Source organism: Aphelocoma coerulescens, chromosome 5 (assembly GCF_041296385.1).
Source record: "Aphelocoma coerulescens isolate FSJ_1873_10779 chromosome 5, UR_Acoe_1.0, whole genome shotgun sequence".
Lineage (NCBI taxonomy): Eukaryota > Metazoa > Chordata > Aves > Passeriformes > Corvidae > Aphelocoma > Aphelocoma coerulescens.
Window position 1 is genome coordinate 18,101,711 of NC_091019.1, and position 17,068 is coordinate 18,118,778.

General features: G+C 42.7%; 1 protein-coding gene across 9 annotated transcripts in view; it reads right to left on the reverse strand.

Annotated features, from left to right (window-relative positions):
* Positions 1–16,526, reverse strand: part of SERGEF (secretion regulating guanine nucleotide exchange factor) — a 142,656-nt gene extending 126,130 nt beyond the window's left edge. For 7 of the 9 annotated variants that reach the window (XR_011151331.1, XR_011151332.1, XM_069016889.1 and 4 more), the window contains exons 1-8: positions 16,450–16,526; positions 14,814–14,952; positions 13,957–14,112; positions 12,239–12,333; positions 11,157–11,217; positions 9,941–10,054; positions 9,578–9,640; positions 5,966–6,124 (exon numbers count right to left, since the gene is read on the reverse strand). Coding sequence is in view for 7 of the 9 variants with exons in the window: in XM_069016889.1 (XP_068872990.1) it covers positions 5,966–6,124; positions 9,578–9,640; positions 9,941–10,054; positions 11,157–11,217; positions 12,239–12,333; positions 13,957–14,112; positions 14,814–14,952; positions 16,450–16,473 (811 nt within the window). In the remaining 2 variants the exon portion in view is untranslated. Of the gene's footprint in view, positions 1–5,965; positions 6,125–9,577; positions 9,641–9,940; positions 10,055–11,156; positions 11,218–12,238; positions 12,334–13,956; positions 14,113–14,813; positions 14,953–15,500; positions 15,661–16,449 lie in introns of those variants that run through there. The other 2 variants (XM_069016888.1, XM_069016886.1) reach the window with 2 other exon arrangements.
* Positions 16,527–17,068: the final 542 nt, after the last annotated feature.

The window sequence follows — 17,068 nt, forward strand, 5'->3', positions numbered from 1 at the left end:
CTGCCCCACACGTAAGAGGAGCAGAACAGATATGGAAAATTTTTGATAGCTGTTTTCCTTCTGTTAAGCTCATTTTTACTCATGAGTTAAATTTAACAAAAATCTATTTAAATCCTACTCTTCCCAGGCCATCTGAATCTCCATTTGCCAATGTAACGTCACAGTTCACAAAGGGAATTTCAAATATTGAGGTATTTTGTCCCTAATGCCAATCACTGATGTTTCTGTTTTACAATGAGTACCTTCAATCAAACTTAGTGACAATTTAGCATCTTCCTGACACCCCTCTTTTCACACAGAAATGATGTAAGATGGCATACACAGCTAATTACTGTACAACTGGAAGTTCCTAGCAACAAGAAGAGGTAAAAGAGGGATGGTGACTGAAGAAACAACTCAGTTACTCAAAAGATGATGTTAACAAGATTCTGTGACAAAGCTTTGCATATGAACAACTCTCAACACTTGACAATAACCTTTCAGAATGTACCTTCAGTTCCCATTGGACTCAACCTCCTCCTCAGTGACCAAACCACTGAATTAATTTCTTCAAGACTTTTATCAAAGTCATGTAGAAGTAACTCCCAGCAGGGAACAGCAGGAATAGGAGTGCAGAATCACAAAGCAAATGCACAGACACACGCACACTCTTAACTGTTTAAGTTTAAAAATAAAGCCAAGGAATTATGCCAGCCCATGAAGTCAAAGAAAATTCCAAAATCTTCTAGGTATTTACAGCTATCTAGAACACAACCTTAAAATAATTATTGTGTAAGTTGAAACACCAATGAGACAAATGTGTGATGGAACAAGAAGACAGCTCTGAAGACAATATAGAAAACAAGGCAATTTCCATATGCATCTAGAATCTTTCATCCCATAATTGCATACTAAATTTCCCACAGTTCCCAGTGTTCATTTCTGAATTTTGGTCCCCAAGCTTGCCCATTTTTTTCCCACCCCTTGCCATGCTCTACCCTTTGTAATCAAATGCAAGACCTTCAAGATAGGCCATGAAGCTTCAAAATTTACCCCTGAGGCAGATGGACAAAGGCTTTTCCTTTTTGAGCACTCATTTCTTGAACTCAAGTTCTGCTTCAAAGAGGTTCAGGGGTACCTATCGATTTGCAGGTTTTGATTAAGCTATTTTCTAGTATTTCCCCTGTACTCCCAAAACCCAGCATCCTTCCACATGAAATACAGCTACCTCACATAGGGCTCCAGTTTCAAACTCTTGGCTACCATGTCTAAAAGGAGACAAGCATTAAAACAAAAGAATATATATGATACATATACAGAAATTAGTATTTGCTGTCCTAGGGAGCTGCTGAAAAATTCAAGGTAGAGGAAGCTTGCTTTCCAGAGGAAGGCTGCAGAGCCTGGATTCAAGAGCAAACTGGAAAGGACCTCTAGTGGGCTGAGGCTGTGCTGCTCGGGTGCCAGACACGTCCTTCCCCTTCACCTCCCTGCAAGCTGCACAACATCCCAGCAAAGCCCAATAGCTTTAGCTTGTGACTGCCATCAGAAAAGGCACCTAGAAGTGCAACTACAGCCTCTGTGAAAGACTGAAATGCTAAAGGTTAATGACTCAAACAAGATCATTAGAAATATTCTCTCATTCTGCTCACAGTGTTTGGGGAGACACACTGTCATTTGCTTCAGATAAAAACAGGAGATGGTTTCTATTTTACCATGTAGGTCACTAACATGTCAGACCACTTAAGAGTGGGTTTATGTGGCCTAAATGACATGACATCAAGGGACATTCAAAGATGCACAGATTCAGATGCACATTTGGAATGAGGATTCAGAATATTATTCAGACTATGTCACGGCATTTTGTTCTTCCAAGACTTTTTAGCTGTAGGCAGTTTTTGCACAGGCAGCAGAAACACAATTTTAACTGCATTTTTGAAGTAACTTTCTGAGTTAAAGAGCTTGGAATTCTTTATCTGAGCTCAAACAAAGCATAACTTCATGTGACACCATGTGACAAATAGATTAGTGCACGTATTCAGGAGAATACACAGATAATAAACCAGGCCAGATTAAGGAAGGTTAGTTATTAGGCATCCCAGTTAAAAAGACAATATCTTGTTTTGAATGGAAGTTGATGATTCACCTCTAAGTCTTCAAAATACCTCTCTTGCTATATTTAGGTTTGCCTTCAAGTCAGACTGGTTCTATCATTCCCCAAAGCAGACTAATTTACATCTTCAACATTACAGGCCACAACTTAGCTCTCTTTTAAATGACCTAAGCAATAACCTCTCTTTCAGCAGTTACACTCATATTAACTTGAGAGGGACCACAAATTAAAACTGACATTGTTAAGCAGAGCAATGCAAGGCAGCTGTTCATTATAACCCAAAAAACAGTATCACCTATACTGCAGTGGTGCTCCTTGTGCCATTAAGCAGAGTGCTGGAGAGGAAGCAAACGTTTTACAGAGTGGTTGTCTGAAGAGAACAGCACTTGTACTTGGAGTCCAAGGCCACAGGAACACACCTGGTCTCTCCTTCACACAGAGCAGTAACAGCACTGCCCTGTCACCAATGAAAAGCACTCCTGAGAATCACTTGACACAAGCATTCACACAGAATAGTAACTAAACCAAAGACACCAGCAAGTTCTTATTTTATCATCAGAGACCTGATCAAAGAGCTTCTCAATCTTCATCTTTTTGGACCAACCATCATCAACTAGGACCACCTCTACTACCAGAATAATATAACTTACTTTGAAAGAGTACTAGTGATGCCATACAGTCTAATTGCACTTCCCTCCTCTGTAGGAAACAGTAATCAAGGCAGGAAAAGAAAGCACTTGTCTGCCTTGAAGGGTTCTGTGAGTTATTTTACAGTAACAGTATGTACAGTGGAAATAGCCCCAAAAGATACTTTTATAATAAAAAGAATAAGGAATTGGAGCTGATGAGGATCAGCTAAAGGTAAGGATTAAAAACATAACATCTCGTGAAAACATTCCTTAACACCTTTAAGTCAAGCAATTAATTTCTCAGGAATTAACATCTTGAATCCAAACTGCTTTACAATACAAACAACAGCAAATGAAAGGAGAGTTGATCAAATTCTAAAAAGAAATTACAGGAAACCTCTGCTGAATGGGGTAGAACGTAGGATATGAAAGGGATGCAGGTATTAAAGTGATTTCAGGTGCAATTAAAATCCCTTGTAAAGAGAGAATGGGGAAGAAATGAAAAAAAGTTGTGTGTTTTGCTTTATGTTACAATACAAAATTTTGCCAGCAGCATAAAGGAAAAACAAAGCAAGTCTTAAAACAGGCCAGCTTACATAAGAGAGAAAGACAGAAGACAAAAATATTCATGCTGTGTTCCTTTTTTCTGATAACAAAGTTGATAACTTGCTTGGACTCACTTTAAAATTCTCAAACCACTGCAACCATGAAACTGGCAACAATTCCTCTTGATGGTTGTTTTTAAAAACATCACTCTCTCATTTACTTTTCACTCTTCCATTAGTTCTGCAGCCAAGCACTGCTCACCTGGCAGACAAAGATCAAAATGTCATTTTGAAATGGCAGAATTTGTGAATTTATGCATTGTGTGTCCAGTGTTTATCCACCTAGTTCCTTCCTGTGTCTTTCCAATGAGAAAAGTTTTTAGTTACTGTCAAGAAAGATGCAATAACAAGTTTTTTATTATTACTACTCTGATCAGGATTAACTTTCTGGAAAAAAAAATTCAAACAGAACTCTAAGTATTAGTAACAGCCTCTTAAAATTCTTGTGTGGAAAACACTACATGAGAATTCAGATACAGTAACAAACTTTAAATTATTAAATTTGCATTGTGGTGAGATTATTAATTAGAAAAAACTTACTCATTCTTTCATGCAGCAAAATCCCTCTACACTGCAATGTCTTTCTAAAGTATGTTCCTATCTTCCACAATGAGCAGAGAAGCACCATATTACAATATCCCTTCCTTCCATTTTCCTGTGTCCAAAAATCACTCTATTTTGCCTCCTTTCCACTAATTGGGGAACTCCCCACAGTAAAGCAAGCAGGAAATGTTTATATCAGTATCTCTAAAGTGAAGTGCATGCAGCCCTAGTTATTCACAAGACAATCCACTGGAGGGCAGGATGAAAATAACATATAAATATTTTAATTTATTAATAAATTATTAACAATTTTAATTATTTAAGTTAATAAAGTAGTATTTAAAATAGTGTTTATCTCTATCTCATCCTTTGTAAAATTTCTATTGTACATATTTTATAGTTTGCATATTACAGCATTATATGTCTACAATTTATAAATAAATAACCATAAATATACTGGGGGCTGCATGCTCAAAAAAAATTTTACTGATCCATAATGTTTGGGGACCACTGGTTTATGACTTCAGCACCAGGAAACTGAAGCAACATTTTCTTCTTTGCGAGAAGGATACTGGTGGGAGGAACTGCATGCAGGGGAAAGTTCTCAAGTGGGCTGCATTTTTCAGTTATTCAGCTGCAAGTTTAATGCAGCAAATGATTTTCCAGAAAGAGTTAAGTGCTTCAGCTCACACCATATCTAGTAGCTGAACAACCCTTGAAATTCCCACGGGATCCTGACTGGTGTCTGGAGGCTGCCAAAGGCCATTCAAAATCTTATTCCAGATGATTTAGGTTCAGGTCCATTGCTCTTCAAAGAGACTTAAAATTCAAAATTCATAAAATACAGTTTCAGCAATAACTTGTGCCACTGCATCACTCAGCCAGTTTTCTAACGCAGATGTAGAAAGTCAGCCTATTTTTATATCATTTCCTTTTAAACATTCACAAGCAAAACACCCCTGCTAGTCACTTGACACATTTTTGTTGTTGCTGTAAAAAAACACTTACTGCAATAGTCCATGTCCATAATGCCCACAGATAAGTATCAAGCAGGTGAAACATTGAAGTTACTAAAACTTTGGGGATGCCTTAGTTAGTGGGTATGCTCTATTAAGAAATAGTGAAGGAAAGCAAACCAAGTTGACAAGACTCTCTCTTTAAAAACCAGGTTATCCTGACTAATGCCTTCTTCGTACCATTTCTGTTCAGTGAGGATGACATTAAGAACTTAATTCAAGAACTATACATCTTGAGACAAATTCTTTTACTCCACCTGAAAAGTTTCCAAGCAGCTCATAGCACTGATTGCAGCTTTCGAATTTGCAGTATAGCATCCTCTAAAAATCAGAGTTCAGACATTTCTTGTAAATACCCAAGAAGGCTTTTTTACACATTTCTCTGACATACCTTGATGTCAAACAACGAATGCTATGAAACAGAAAACGTCCAATTTGTTTTTCCAGCCACACATCACAGCTCTGGCTGTTCCTTTTCCTCTATGGAAGACTCCCATCCCCTTGTTAGCCTTAACTATGGCACCACACACTGTGCAACAGGAGAAGCAAAGAACACAAACACCACAAAATAGCTTCAGATGCCAGCCTTGCCTTTCCATCTCATCTGCCTTTCCCTCCTGCCTTTGCGTTGCACACTCGGATGAGCTGCATCAGATCACCCATCCCTTTACACATGAATATCACTGTTACATAACCTTCCTCTCATCTCCTCCTAGGTAAGAATCTAACCCTACAGCTCTCCACATGTGGCAGCTTTCACACTGTCCTCATTGCAAAGGTTCCCAGGAAAGTACAGCTTCAACATTAAATCTGTTTTCCTTTTCATCTTCAGGGGATGCTATTCAAGTGTAATGATGCCTCTTTTTACCTGTCTTTTCCAAGTATTTTCTGGGTTTGACCACAAACACAGACAAAAGCCAGCTTCTTTTAGTTTATTGATCTTCAGACAACTGAACATGGGTGAAACTGCAACGCTGTGTATCCAGCCACTATCAGTGAGAAAGAACACTGCTTGCCTGCAACAAAGACAATTTATAATTTACTGTTTGGGTGCCACATGTTACTGCTGTTTAGATATCCTACCTGTCCGTGCCACCAGGTGGGTCCAGCCACTCCAAACTGCTCCAATCTTCTCATGTGAGAAACACTGAGTGTCAATCTTCTTGGGCTCAGCAAGAAAGATGTCTCTGCTCACCAGCTGCCCATGTTTGTTGCTACCCCAGACGTACAAGCATCCTTCATCTACAACAGACAGAGAAGTAAAATCTGTTTACAGGGATGTGGATCTAACACCACCAGATGCAGACCCTGTCTCAGTTCAGCCATGCTGACGAAAGAACATGTCATTCAATTTGCATTCTCTCTGTATGCTTTTTCCCACCATTCTTTACCACTGTAACTGGGATATCAGAAATATTTGCAAGGGCCTTAACAACACAGCCTGTTTTCTGAGGGCTACAGAGACTCCCTGAAGCAACAAAAGCTTTCAGGTCAAACTGCCTAGATGTTTATAACAAAGACCAATTTTTATTAAAAAATAACCACAGTAGTCAACTTCTCAAAGAAAATCAAAGCATCCTGGAGACAGTCACTGAGCAGTCCCTCTCAGTCCACCCTGTCCTTGCAGACCAGCTTTTATTTCCACTCCAAAGCTTTGATTACACCCACTAAATAACTTTCTGGACTGCAGCAAATAATTCAAAGCCTGGCTGGCTGCTCCTGCTCTGCTTTGCAGTCTCCCTGCCTCTCTACAAGAGCTAGACTCTCAGCTCTGCTCATACCAATTCTGCCTTTTTCAGCTTGAGCAAACTCAGTAAATCCCCCAAAGCAAGGACAGTCCAGTGCTGCTTGGCTCACCTCGCACAGTCACTTCCTAAAGGAATTGGACATGCAGCTAGGAGCACACTACTAAAGCAGGCACCACCCATCACAAGGCAAAATTAAAATATTATCATGCCTCAAAACGACACCAGACAACACCTGAGACACTTCTCTTAGTGGTCACTTGCCTTCCACATCCCTTTTCCAAAACAAGCATTTGTTCCAATGCACACTCCAGGATTCTAACCATAGGGATAATTCTTTTTACAGAAACACCTGCAGTACTTTATATCAATGCAAGCTGGAGTTGCTCACAGCCTAATGACCAATGGACACCAACACAGTGACTGCTCAGATGAGTCCTTCTGCAGACATGACATATCATTAGTTCCATCTTTTCAGCACAAAACCATTCCTCCCATGTTCCAGGCCTCCACAATAAAAAAAAAAAAATCCACAAAAACACTTAAGAGAACATGAGCTGTCAGGCCTCCCTGAAGTCTTTGCCAGCCTGCACAAGCTGGAAGTGCAAGATATAAATCTTGCACACATGACCTTGTACATTATTGTGGGCCCAGAAAGACTGGAAGCCATTTAAGTTCCGACATGGAATTGTTTGGAGCACTCATCCACAACACTCAAGGGTTCAGGCTGTCTCAGGTCAGCACTGAGCTCACTACAAGCACCATGGCAGAAGAAAATCTTTCAGAGGGGGGAAAAAAAAAAAAAAAAGCAGAACTTAAGCTACAGTATATTTAATAATCTCAGTTTGGTAACAGCAACAGGAAGAGTAAGCCAGGAGAATTCCACTATACTACTGCTGGTGAAAAACAGGCAAGGAGTGGGACTGGGGGCAAGGAGTGGGACTGGGGGCAAGGAGTGGGACTGGGGGCAAGGAGTGGGACTGGGGGCAAGGAGTGGGACTGGGGGCAAGGAGTGGGACTGGGGGCAAGGAGTGGGACTGGGGGCAAGGAGTGGGACTGGGGGGAGAAGCCAGTACTGACAGTCATCTGCAGGACTTCCCATGTTCCTCTTTAAAACAACACAACCGAAAGGAAAAGGAAAAACAAGTCAAGCAACTTATTCGTCTGAATATTTGAATTCTCTGCTAAAATTGACAAATTTCTCCCCAGCATAAAGTACACACACCTTCTGGAGAGAAAGCAAAAAAAAAAAAAAAAAAAAAAAAGAGGTGACAGAAACACAACAAAGGAAAACACTGTGGCCATTCTTGTTCCACATCAACATGCACTGCCTCTGTCACCTCCTTTTACAGAAGGTGTATTTGCTTTATCCTGGGAAATGGCACATGCTCAACCCCCTTATCCCATTTCTTGAGTAGGTTAGAACAAAAACTTAGACACTAAGACTTAGCACCATGTTCTCACCACTGGAGGGTTCAGGCCAGTTTGGATACCAGTAGACTCTACCATCCTTTTTTCCATGGAACCCCCATTCATGTTTGCAACAACCCACACCAACAGGTGTGTTCCAAATCTGTCTGGCTGCAGGTACTTGATATCCCAGCAGCAGGTGACTCATGGAACAGAGGCAAAGAAAACTGCACCCCAGTGCAAGGCATTCCTAGAAAAAAGCCCTATTTAAATGTTGCACCCTGCAGTAGTATCTTTATTATATTGAGCATCTTTAAAATACAAAGTATTTTAAGTAATAACTATCTTGCAGGATGAAAGGCAGCAACAGCATCACATTATAAAAGCCTTTGGCATTTACTTTGTCAGTCTTGGTCCCCCTGCTGCCAAATAGACCGCTCTCTTAAATAAAAAGCAAAAGCATGAAAGAATAATCTGTTCACTGTCTAAATAGAGAGTGCCAATTATTTAAAGTAGATTTTATTTGTTCTTACAGTTTGTCTTCACTAATCATGCATACACTTTGCATCTCTGAATTCAATACAGTTCACATCTTGGAACATCTTCCCATACAACTAAATCTCTATAGATCAGCATAAGCAAATACTCCAGTGCTCCTTCAATGATGACAGAGGTACCAGATGGCTGCAGATTTGCTAAGAACTTGTTCCTGTGAAGTTTGGCAAAGACTTGTCTTCATAAGGTTCAATATATTTTACACACTTCAAAACTGTAAGATTACAGCATGAAAGCTAATCTGTTTTCCCTTCTCCCAATCTGTCAAAATAAAAAGAAATCTTTATTAGACTTTCATTACTGGATACTCAGTACTCCAGCATGGGAGCACTGCCTAAGGATCAAAGAACAAATGGCAGACGTTATGGAAGTGCCTAACCAATTAAAGCAACTTCCTTCTCTTCAAATAAGCTTTGTGCTCTTACACCACAGATCTGCACACTGTCACAGTGGAGCCTAAGACAGCTCAGACAGCTCCAGGCCTTCTCACATCCCTGCACAGCACTGCCCCATGCAGAGGCATTGGCTCACATTGCTGTGGCTTTCCTGCTTCTGCTGCCTTTCCTGGGATGACCCCCAGCACACTCCTTCTCCACGGGCAAAGGGCTGCACTGGTTCCAGCAGTAACCAGTTATCCAAGAGGGCACCTTGTTGCAGCTCCAGAGATTCACCCAACCACGTGATTCAACAAATCCTTTCAGAGTTCCTAGCCATTAAGTAAAGAGCCCAGACCTTGATTTACGTAAGGGCCAAGTCACACCTGACCCCAGGAAAAACACACAGAATTCAGACAACTTGAAACATGAATCCAGTTCTAAAAACAAAAGGAAATTTCTCAGAGTCCAAAACTATTACAAAACAATTACCAGCACTAACTAGGCCAAATCAAATTTCACCAGTTTAACCAAAACTGATAAACATTTCAAAAGCAGAGAAGCCTTTGAAGGGTGAGATGAGGAGTTTCACCTCTGTACCTGAGGCCTACCTGTCAGGGACACCGAATGATAGGAGCCTGCAGCAACTGTCTTCACCTTTACATCTTCCAGGCCTAGAAAAAATTTAGCTGCATAAAATTTCTACAGCAGGTATGAATTTGCACACAGACATGCATACAAATGTAACAGGATGGTGATGACTTGAACAACAAAAGGCTCTGCCTTTGGGCCACAGACATTGCAGGACTCTCATTTTCCCCACAGATTATGATCTTGTATGACCATTCCACCCTTCAGGTACTCCACTACGTGTTTATAATTCCACGTGGCTTTATAAAAAGGAAGGCACGTACCACTCCAAATTATATTTCTGCTCTATGCACCCACACAAAGGAAGCAGATTCCTGGATTACCTGTCACTTCACAGGGTTCCTTTGCTGTCAGGAACACGGGGAGGGCTTTTCCTTGGCTTGCACGCTTTGCCCGAGATGCCATCCCAGTTCCCCACTGCAGCACCAAACCGCTGTCTTTTCAGAGCAAACACAAATTAAAGAGATTAAACCACATCAACCACCAACAAAAATCACTTCACCCATTAACAAACGGTACATTCAAGTCATTTTCACTGATTCAAATCACACTTTAAAGGATATTTATGCCAAAAAACATTCATATAACCCTGGTGAAGTCAACAAGCAACAGACAGCTGCAGTTTCAGTATGCAGGCAAGAAAACTAAGAAGGTAGGAAGCTGTTGGAGACTCAGTAACAGAAATCCCGTGGTTGCAGTACCTCAGGAATGGATACAAAGTTCTTGTGCTTTCTCTTCCTTTTCCCTCTCTTGATGCCAATTTGTTTGTGCAGTGCAGCACAGGGAATCTCAATTCCCACTATTCATACAAGCATCAGAGATCCCACTACTCTTCCAAGCATCTCCTTTGCACCTTCAGCTCCACTACCTGGAATCCATACTGAAGTTCACACAAAACTAAGCCGAATACAAGAGCAGGTACTGTTTGGTTTTCCTCTGTTTTAACACAGCCATGCCAAAAGGAAGGTTTTGATTTCTACTGTTACACCACAAACCAGAGTCTCTAGTAACAGCACGTGAAATATTTCGTGCCATTCTTGTGATTTTCCAGATGTCAATTTCAATTACATCATTTAAAAAGCCACATTTTATGAACAGTTCCATTTTGAAACATCTTATACAAACCTTAATTATTTTGCATACCATAAAGAATTTAAATCCTAAGAAGATAATTTGATGGATCAGAAACGTTTTTTCCTGAAAAAAATTCCTTTTATGTTTTGTTTCAGAATAGGAGAAAAGAAATCAATACATTTTCCATCCATCAGAAAATTAACTTGTTAATAAACCATCACTCTGAGTTCTTGGAAAAGTTTTTCCCATGATTTTCCAGGAAGATGTTTCTAGAATGTGTACTATTCATGTTAATTTATCCCAAAATCTTACAGTCTATGACTTTCAGGTGTATTTTCCCTGTGATATTTAAAATAAATAGTAAATTAGATAAATTTCATCCTCTTTACCTCCCTCTTCCTCCCAAGCCATTAAAATCCCATTTCATTTGTTACTGAAAAGATATTAAAATTATGGCAAATTTACCTGTAGCAGCAAGGGCGTGTCTCAGTCCTGCAGCAACATTCACCACCTTCTCTTTGAGAGACTACTCAAATAAAATAAAAATATATTTTAGCTTCTTTGTGCACTTAGTGCCTTTAAAAACAAAACAGGACAAACAGGAGTGGAACACTAAGAAAAGAGTGCTTGCAATTCCAGCCTGCATGTCCCAGTGCATATCAACATTTTGTATCACAAAGGAAGTAAATTTTGGTCCATAAAAATTAGTGGGAACATCTTCAAGAAATAAAAACAAATCAAGGAAAGCAACTGGATCCACAGCTTTGTGGCAATCAGTAAAAACCGACAATATTCACAATATTCACATGAAACATTGGTGATACAAATATGTTTATTTCTTAATTTTAACCTGGTGTTCCTCAAGAATTACACCAAAACCTCCACAGTAAATCTTGGGAATCATGTGGAAGTTTCCCTCTTCTGTTGCCTCCCATCCAAACCTGACTTGCTCTTACAGGGTTTTGCAAACCCTGTGGATATCCTCAGTGGAAAAGCAGCAGGTGTATTTAAAATAGGTGGCATCAAGCCCAAGCGTTTAAGGGATACCAACCCAAAGAGCAAATATTCCTCACAAATAGTCTGTGTAGTGAGGGATGAGAGAGATTCAAATCAGCACTGTCAATACTACCTAATTTTAAGGCACCATACTGCAATGAATGTTCCCAGGAAACATCAAGAGCACAGAAACGTCAAGTGAGTTAACTCCTATTCACTAGAGGTCACCTAAGGGATCAGCTGCCCTCCTTCTCCCACAGTAAAAAAGCAACAAAGGAATATCTGGCATGACCCATGATGCTAAATAACTTCTTGTCTGAGAAGTGAAAGAGTCAACTTTCTGTTAGAAGTGGGAAACTTCTTCATACAACAAGAAAAGGAGCCTTAGCTTTTCATTTCTAGGTTGATGACCACCTTTGGGCCCTTACCAAGTAAGTTTAACAGGCACTATAAAAATTAGTTGAAGAGTCTGGCTTAAAGCCCACTGAGTTCAGATGACCTCTATAAGCTGCTGGAAGCAATATAAAGCACAGCACCTTTTAAAACATTACCTCAATCTTTTGTGGAGTCAAGCACGGACCTGAAATTTGAGGAAGTCCCAGCTGTCCAAAAGAGTTTGACCCACAGGACAGCAGTAGGCCAGATCCTGCAAAAAGAATGAAGTGTTAGAGCAGATTCAGAAAACCCATGAGCAATAGCACTGTAACATTATAACAAGCAAAATAACACAGCCAAGTAGCTCAAGAAATGACCTAACATGTCCCATTACAAAGCCCCTGAGCCCAAAGGCTTCTGGTCTTACACACCACGTCCAGAAAAGGTCTCAAGTTCACTGGGACACAAGGAACACAGAATGATTTAGCTTGCAAGGCTAGTAGCTTAAAACCTGTGAGTGCCAGCACATAGAATCAAAATGTTTTGGGTTGGGAGGGACCTGAAGATCATCCAGTTCCAAACCCCTGCCATAGGCAAGGACACCTTCCACCAGAGCCCCATCCAACCTGGCCTTGAACACTTGCAGGGATGGGGCACCCAGAGCTTCTCAGGCAACCTGTTCCAGTGTCTCACCACCGTCCCAGTAAAGAGATTTGTCCTAATAACCAATCTAAACCTGCCCTTTTTCAGTTTAAAGCCTACATCCTTTGTCCTATCACTACATGCCCTTGTAAAAAGTTCCTCTGCATCTTTCCTGTGGCTCCTTTAAGGTTCTGAAAGGTTGCAATAAGGTCACCCCTATCACAGATGTCCCAGTGCAGGTGCAACCTTTATTTTATGATGGGGCTGTGCTGCTTTGTGACCACAATGCACCATACAATACAAGGCAGTACAATTACAGGGGTGGTAGTTCCTGTGCTAAATCTGAGTCTGATGTGCAAAATGCAGAAAACCATCGACTCAGCTACGCCATTTTTAATCAAAGTAGGTAGTACCTTACTATTCACCCTGCTCCACTGATGTCAGAGGGATTTCTCATGTGGACGAGACTACTCAAGTAAGGTACTACTAAGATTAATTATGGATGTCTTGATTGGGTACTTGATAATGAGCTACAAACAAGTTCTGAGCCCATTACTCTTACAGAATTTTTGAATGTGATCATCAGTAGCATTTACTATGAAGTGAAAGCCATGTTTAAAGTACATCACATTTCAGAGAGTGGCTAAATCCTGAATTCATTGCTAAACCAAATTCCATACAGGGTTAAGAGAATTTGTCCAGGGTAAGGACTTCTCCAAGCTCAACAGCCCCAACTCTCTCAGCCTTTACTTGTAGAAGAGCTGCTCCAGCCCTCTGATTACCTTGGTGGCCTCCTCTGGACTCACTCCAGCAGGTCCATGCCCTTCCTGTGCTGGGGACCCCAAAGCTGGATGCAGCACTGCAGGTGGGGTCTCACCAGAGTGGAGCAGAGGGACAGAATCCCCTCCCTCCCCTGCTGCCCATGGTGCTCTGCATGCAGCCCAGGACACATTTGGCTTTCTGGGCTGCCAGTGCACATGGCTGGATCATGTCCAGCCTCTCATCCACCCCCAAGTCCTTCTCAGCAGGGCTGCTTTCCATCTGTTCATCCCCAGCCCTTGTTGATACTGGAGGTTGTCCTCACTCAGGTGCAGCACCTCACACTTGGCTTTGTTGAATTTCCTGAGGTTCCCATGGGCCTCTTCTCAAACTTGTCCAGGTCCCTCACACCACATAAGCAATTGTATTGTGGAACTTTCAGCATGTTCTCCACACCAAGATATTTCTTCAGCTCTTAGAGAGACAGATTTACCTACTAATATGATTGTAAAATCCCAGCCACATGCAACTTGTTTTACACAAAAGCCAGACAGGGCAGTGCACAAAGTAAAACGCAGCACATCCTCTGTGTGATTCAACCCCAGCTGCCCATCTTTGTTGTGGCCACATACAAAGAGTTGTCCTGCACCTGGAAGAAAAAAAAAAAAAAACACAACAAATTGTGTTCCACTTCACAGGCTAAAAAGAGAAACCTACATCTGTGAGATCCCGTGACAAACAAGGACAGTCATTATGTGTCACTTTAGGCACTGCAATCAAGTAAAAAGTAAGAGGAAATGGTTGTTCTGATACATCAGAAACATCTCTGAATAACTACAGCTGTGGAGAGCTGGGTCTGTCAAGGGGGACAATCCATATGGTAAGACAGGCACCTCTCACATGAAGATGCTTGATAAACTGTTTTATCATGTTCTCATCTGTCCGTATTCCTTCTTTCCCATAATTAGCTGTGGCATACAGCAGAACTTTCAAGGCCCAGATGTTATCTCCTGCTCCTTAACACTTCTTAAGACTGAAAAACCTCTGATGCCTTCTTCCCACCCCCCATCCTTAATACAGAAAATATGGCTTCTTGGTATGAAAGAAACAGCTGAAGAAACAATCCTCACACAGCCACGAAGTAACCACGCAATATATGAGAAAGAGGAATTTCCCCCATTTCCCCAAATATTGAGTTAACTGGGAGGGGAGGAAGCTGTTTTGCTACTAAGGATTGTACTTGCTCAGAAACAGCAGCCACAGAGAGGTGGCAGCACTGAACTAACAGGGAAACAACAAACAAAAAGTGATTAAAAGCCAAACACCCACGAGCAAGAGCAGTGTTTTTACCAGTGATAACTGTAGAATGTCCCCCTCCTCCAGCAATGCTTGCAATGTCTTGACATTTGCAGGAAACATCTTTCAGTGCCTGAGGAACCAGCACATCCTCTTTATGACCAAGACCAAGTTGTCCATAGCTGTTTGCACCCTTCAAATGCACACAGAAAAGTAACACAGTTTTTGAAAGTTAACAAAAGAGGCACACATATGCTCCCAAGGACAAACAAGCATATTTGGGGTATGCCACAGGTTAACCTGCTCCTAAAAATCCCCTGATACATCACGCAGGATTCCCAAGATTACAGACCTGGAGTGTCTGTCCTAACTTTGCTGTCATTAAGGGCACCTGTGCAGCCCCAGTATTTCAAAAAGCATACTGGAATAAGACCTGTTAGGGCTTTAACTGCAGACTCACAGTCGATAAGGAGGAAAATCTTTCTATCAGGATGATTACCACATGTTTAATTTCAATGCTAATGATTCCCACTCATCACTAAGGTCTTATTCATGCCACTGCTTTCTGGCAGGCTACCTCGAAAATGAGAGCAGAAAGACACGGGACCTTGTTCTGGAACCTAAACAAGTAAATCAGAAACACTTATACCTCGTTAACTACGTCTTTTAAAAAAAAGAGGTCCAAATGAAAATATACCAATTGTAAGTAGTACAAATTTATAGGTACAAAATTATACCTACTAATCCCACCATGGAAATCAGCAATTGTCAACATGGTAACAAGTCAGGGAATTTCTTAGTCAATTTAAGCTGCTTGTCCAGCAGTTCAACCTTCATTCACAAAAAGGGAATACCATAACCTTCCCCATCCCACACAGTGCAGTAACAGCAACACTCCACATCCACAATGCTCACATCTGGTCATCCTCAGCGAATACTCTCCCTACCTCACCTGTGCTCTCCCTGCCCATCTGCTCTCAATTTATCCTCCACCAACTCCCGAAAGATGCAGCACCTGGTGAATGTTAAAGGGCCGCACTCAGCAACAAACATTTTGTACCTACGGAAACACCCACACTTCAGACAAAATCACCAGGCTGCTCGGCCCAGCCCAAAGCCAACAGGTGGGTGAGATGTCAGGAGCGGAGCTGCACAGGCAGCTCGAGTTGCTGTCTCACAGTCACTACCGGCGATACGCAGTTTAGAGCGTGTTACTAAACAAACGCAATTCTTTTTAGAAAGTGTGTCACACGCTCCCATTTTAGCCCGTAACTCGCCATGAATTTTCAAGCCTTCGAAAGCAGGCAAGCCGCAATGAGGCGCAGAAAGACCCGAGGGGCTGAGAGCCACGCGCGGGTATCCCAATGCCCGCTCCACTCCAGCCTCCAGGCGGGCGCGCCGGCACCAACCACGGCCCCGGCACCAACCACGGCCCCCGCAGAGCAAATGCAGCAGACCAGCGTGAGGGATGCCCCTTCCACGGCTCTCAGACCTCCTGTGCCCACCCAGCGAAACCGCGGCGTTGTTTCCCTGCGGGGCGGGCACGCCGCGGCCCCGCTCCCCCCGGGCCGGCGGCCGAGCGCCACAGCGTCCCGGGAGGGCGAGCAGCGGCCCCGCCGCCCTCCCGCCTCCCGGGCAGAGGCCATCGCGGCCCCCCGCTCCCTCCGGGCCGTGCCGAACGCGCACTCACCCAGGCGAACAGCCGGGGCTCCATGGGATGGGGCCGGCGGCTCCCGGCGCTTCCCGCCGCCCGCGGGCCGGGCAGGAAGGGGCGGGCACGGGGCGGGCTGAGGGGCGGGCAGTGCCTGAACCGCACCGGGAAACGCGAGCTGCCGGGCGGCAGGGAGCGCTTCGTGTTTGTTAGGAAAATCCACAAGCCTCAGAGGTTTATGTCCAAAAACGAGACAGAGGAGCGCTGCAGCTTCACTCAAATAAAGGGAGAGAGTTCACTGGGCACAGGCCGCGGGGTTTTCTCTCTCCCGACGTTTCAGAGGGCACAGCCTCCTTCTATGCTGAACTCCCGGCCGCGTGGTGCCCTCTTCCTTGCCCCACGGGCTGGGGTACAGGGAAGGTACAGCCTTCCCGCACCGCCCACCCCATCTATCCCCCTGGAACCTACTGTTTTACCCCAAAGCGCAGAAGTTCAGGCTTGTGCAGACCCGTGTCTGTCTCAGGAGCCAAGCTGTGCGGGCTCTGCCACAAACCTGCTGCCCAGAGTCAGTAGAGACATTAAACCCCATTTCAAAGACGTTAACACCATACCTTCACCCATCACATTCTTTGTCAAGACATCAGCTTTCCTCTCCTGT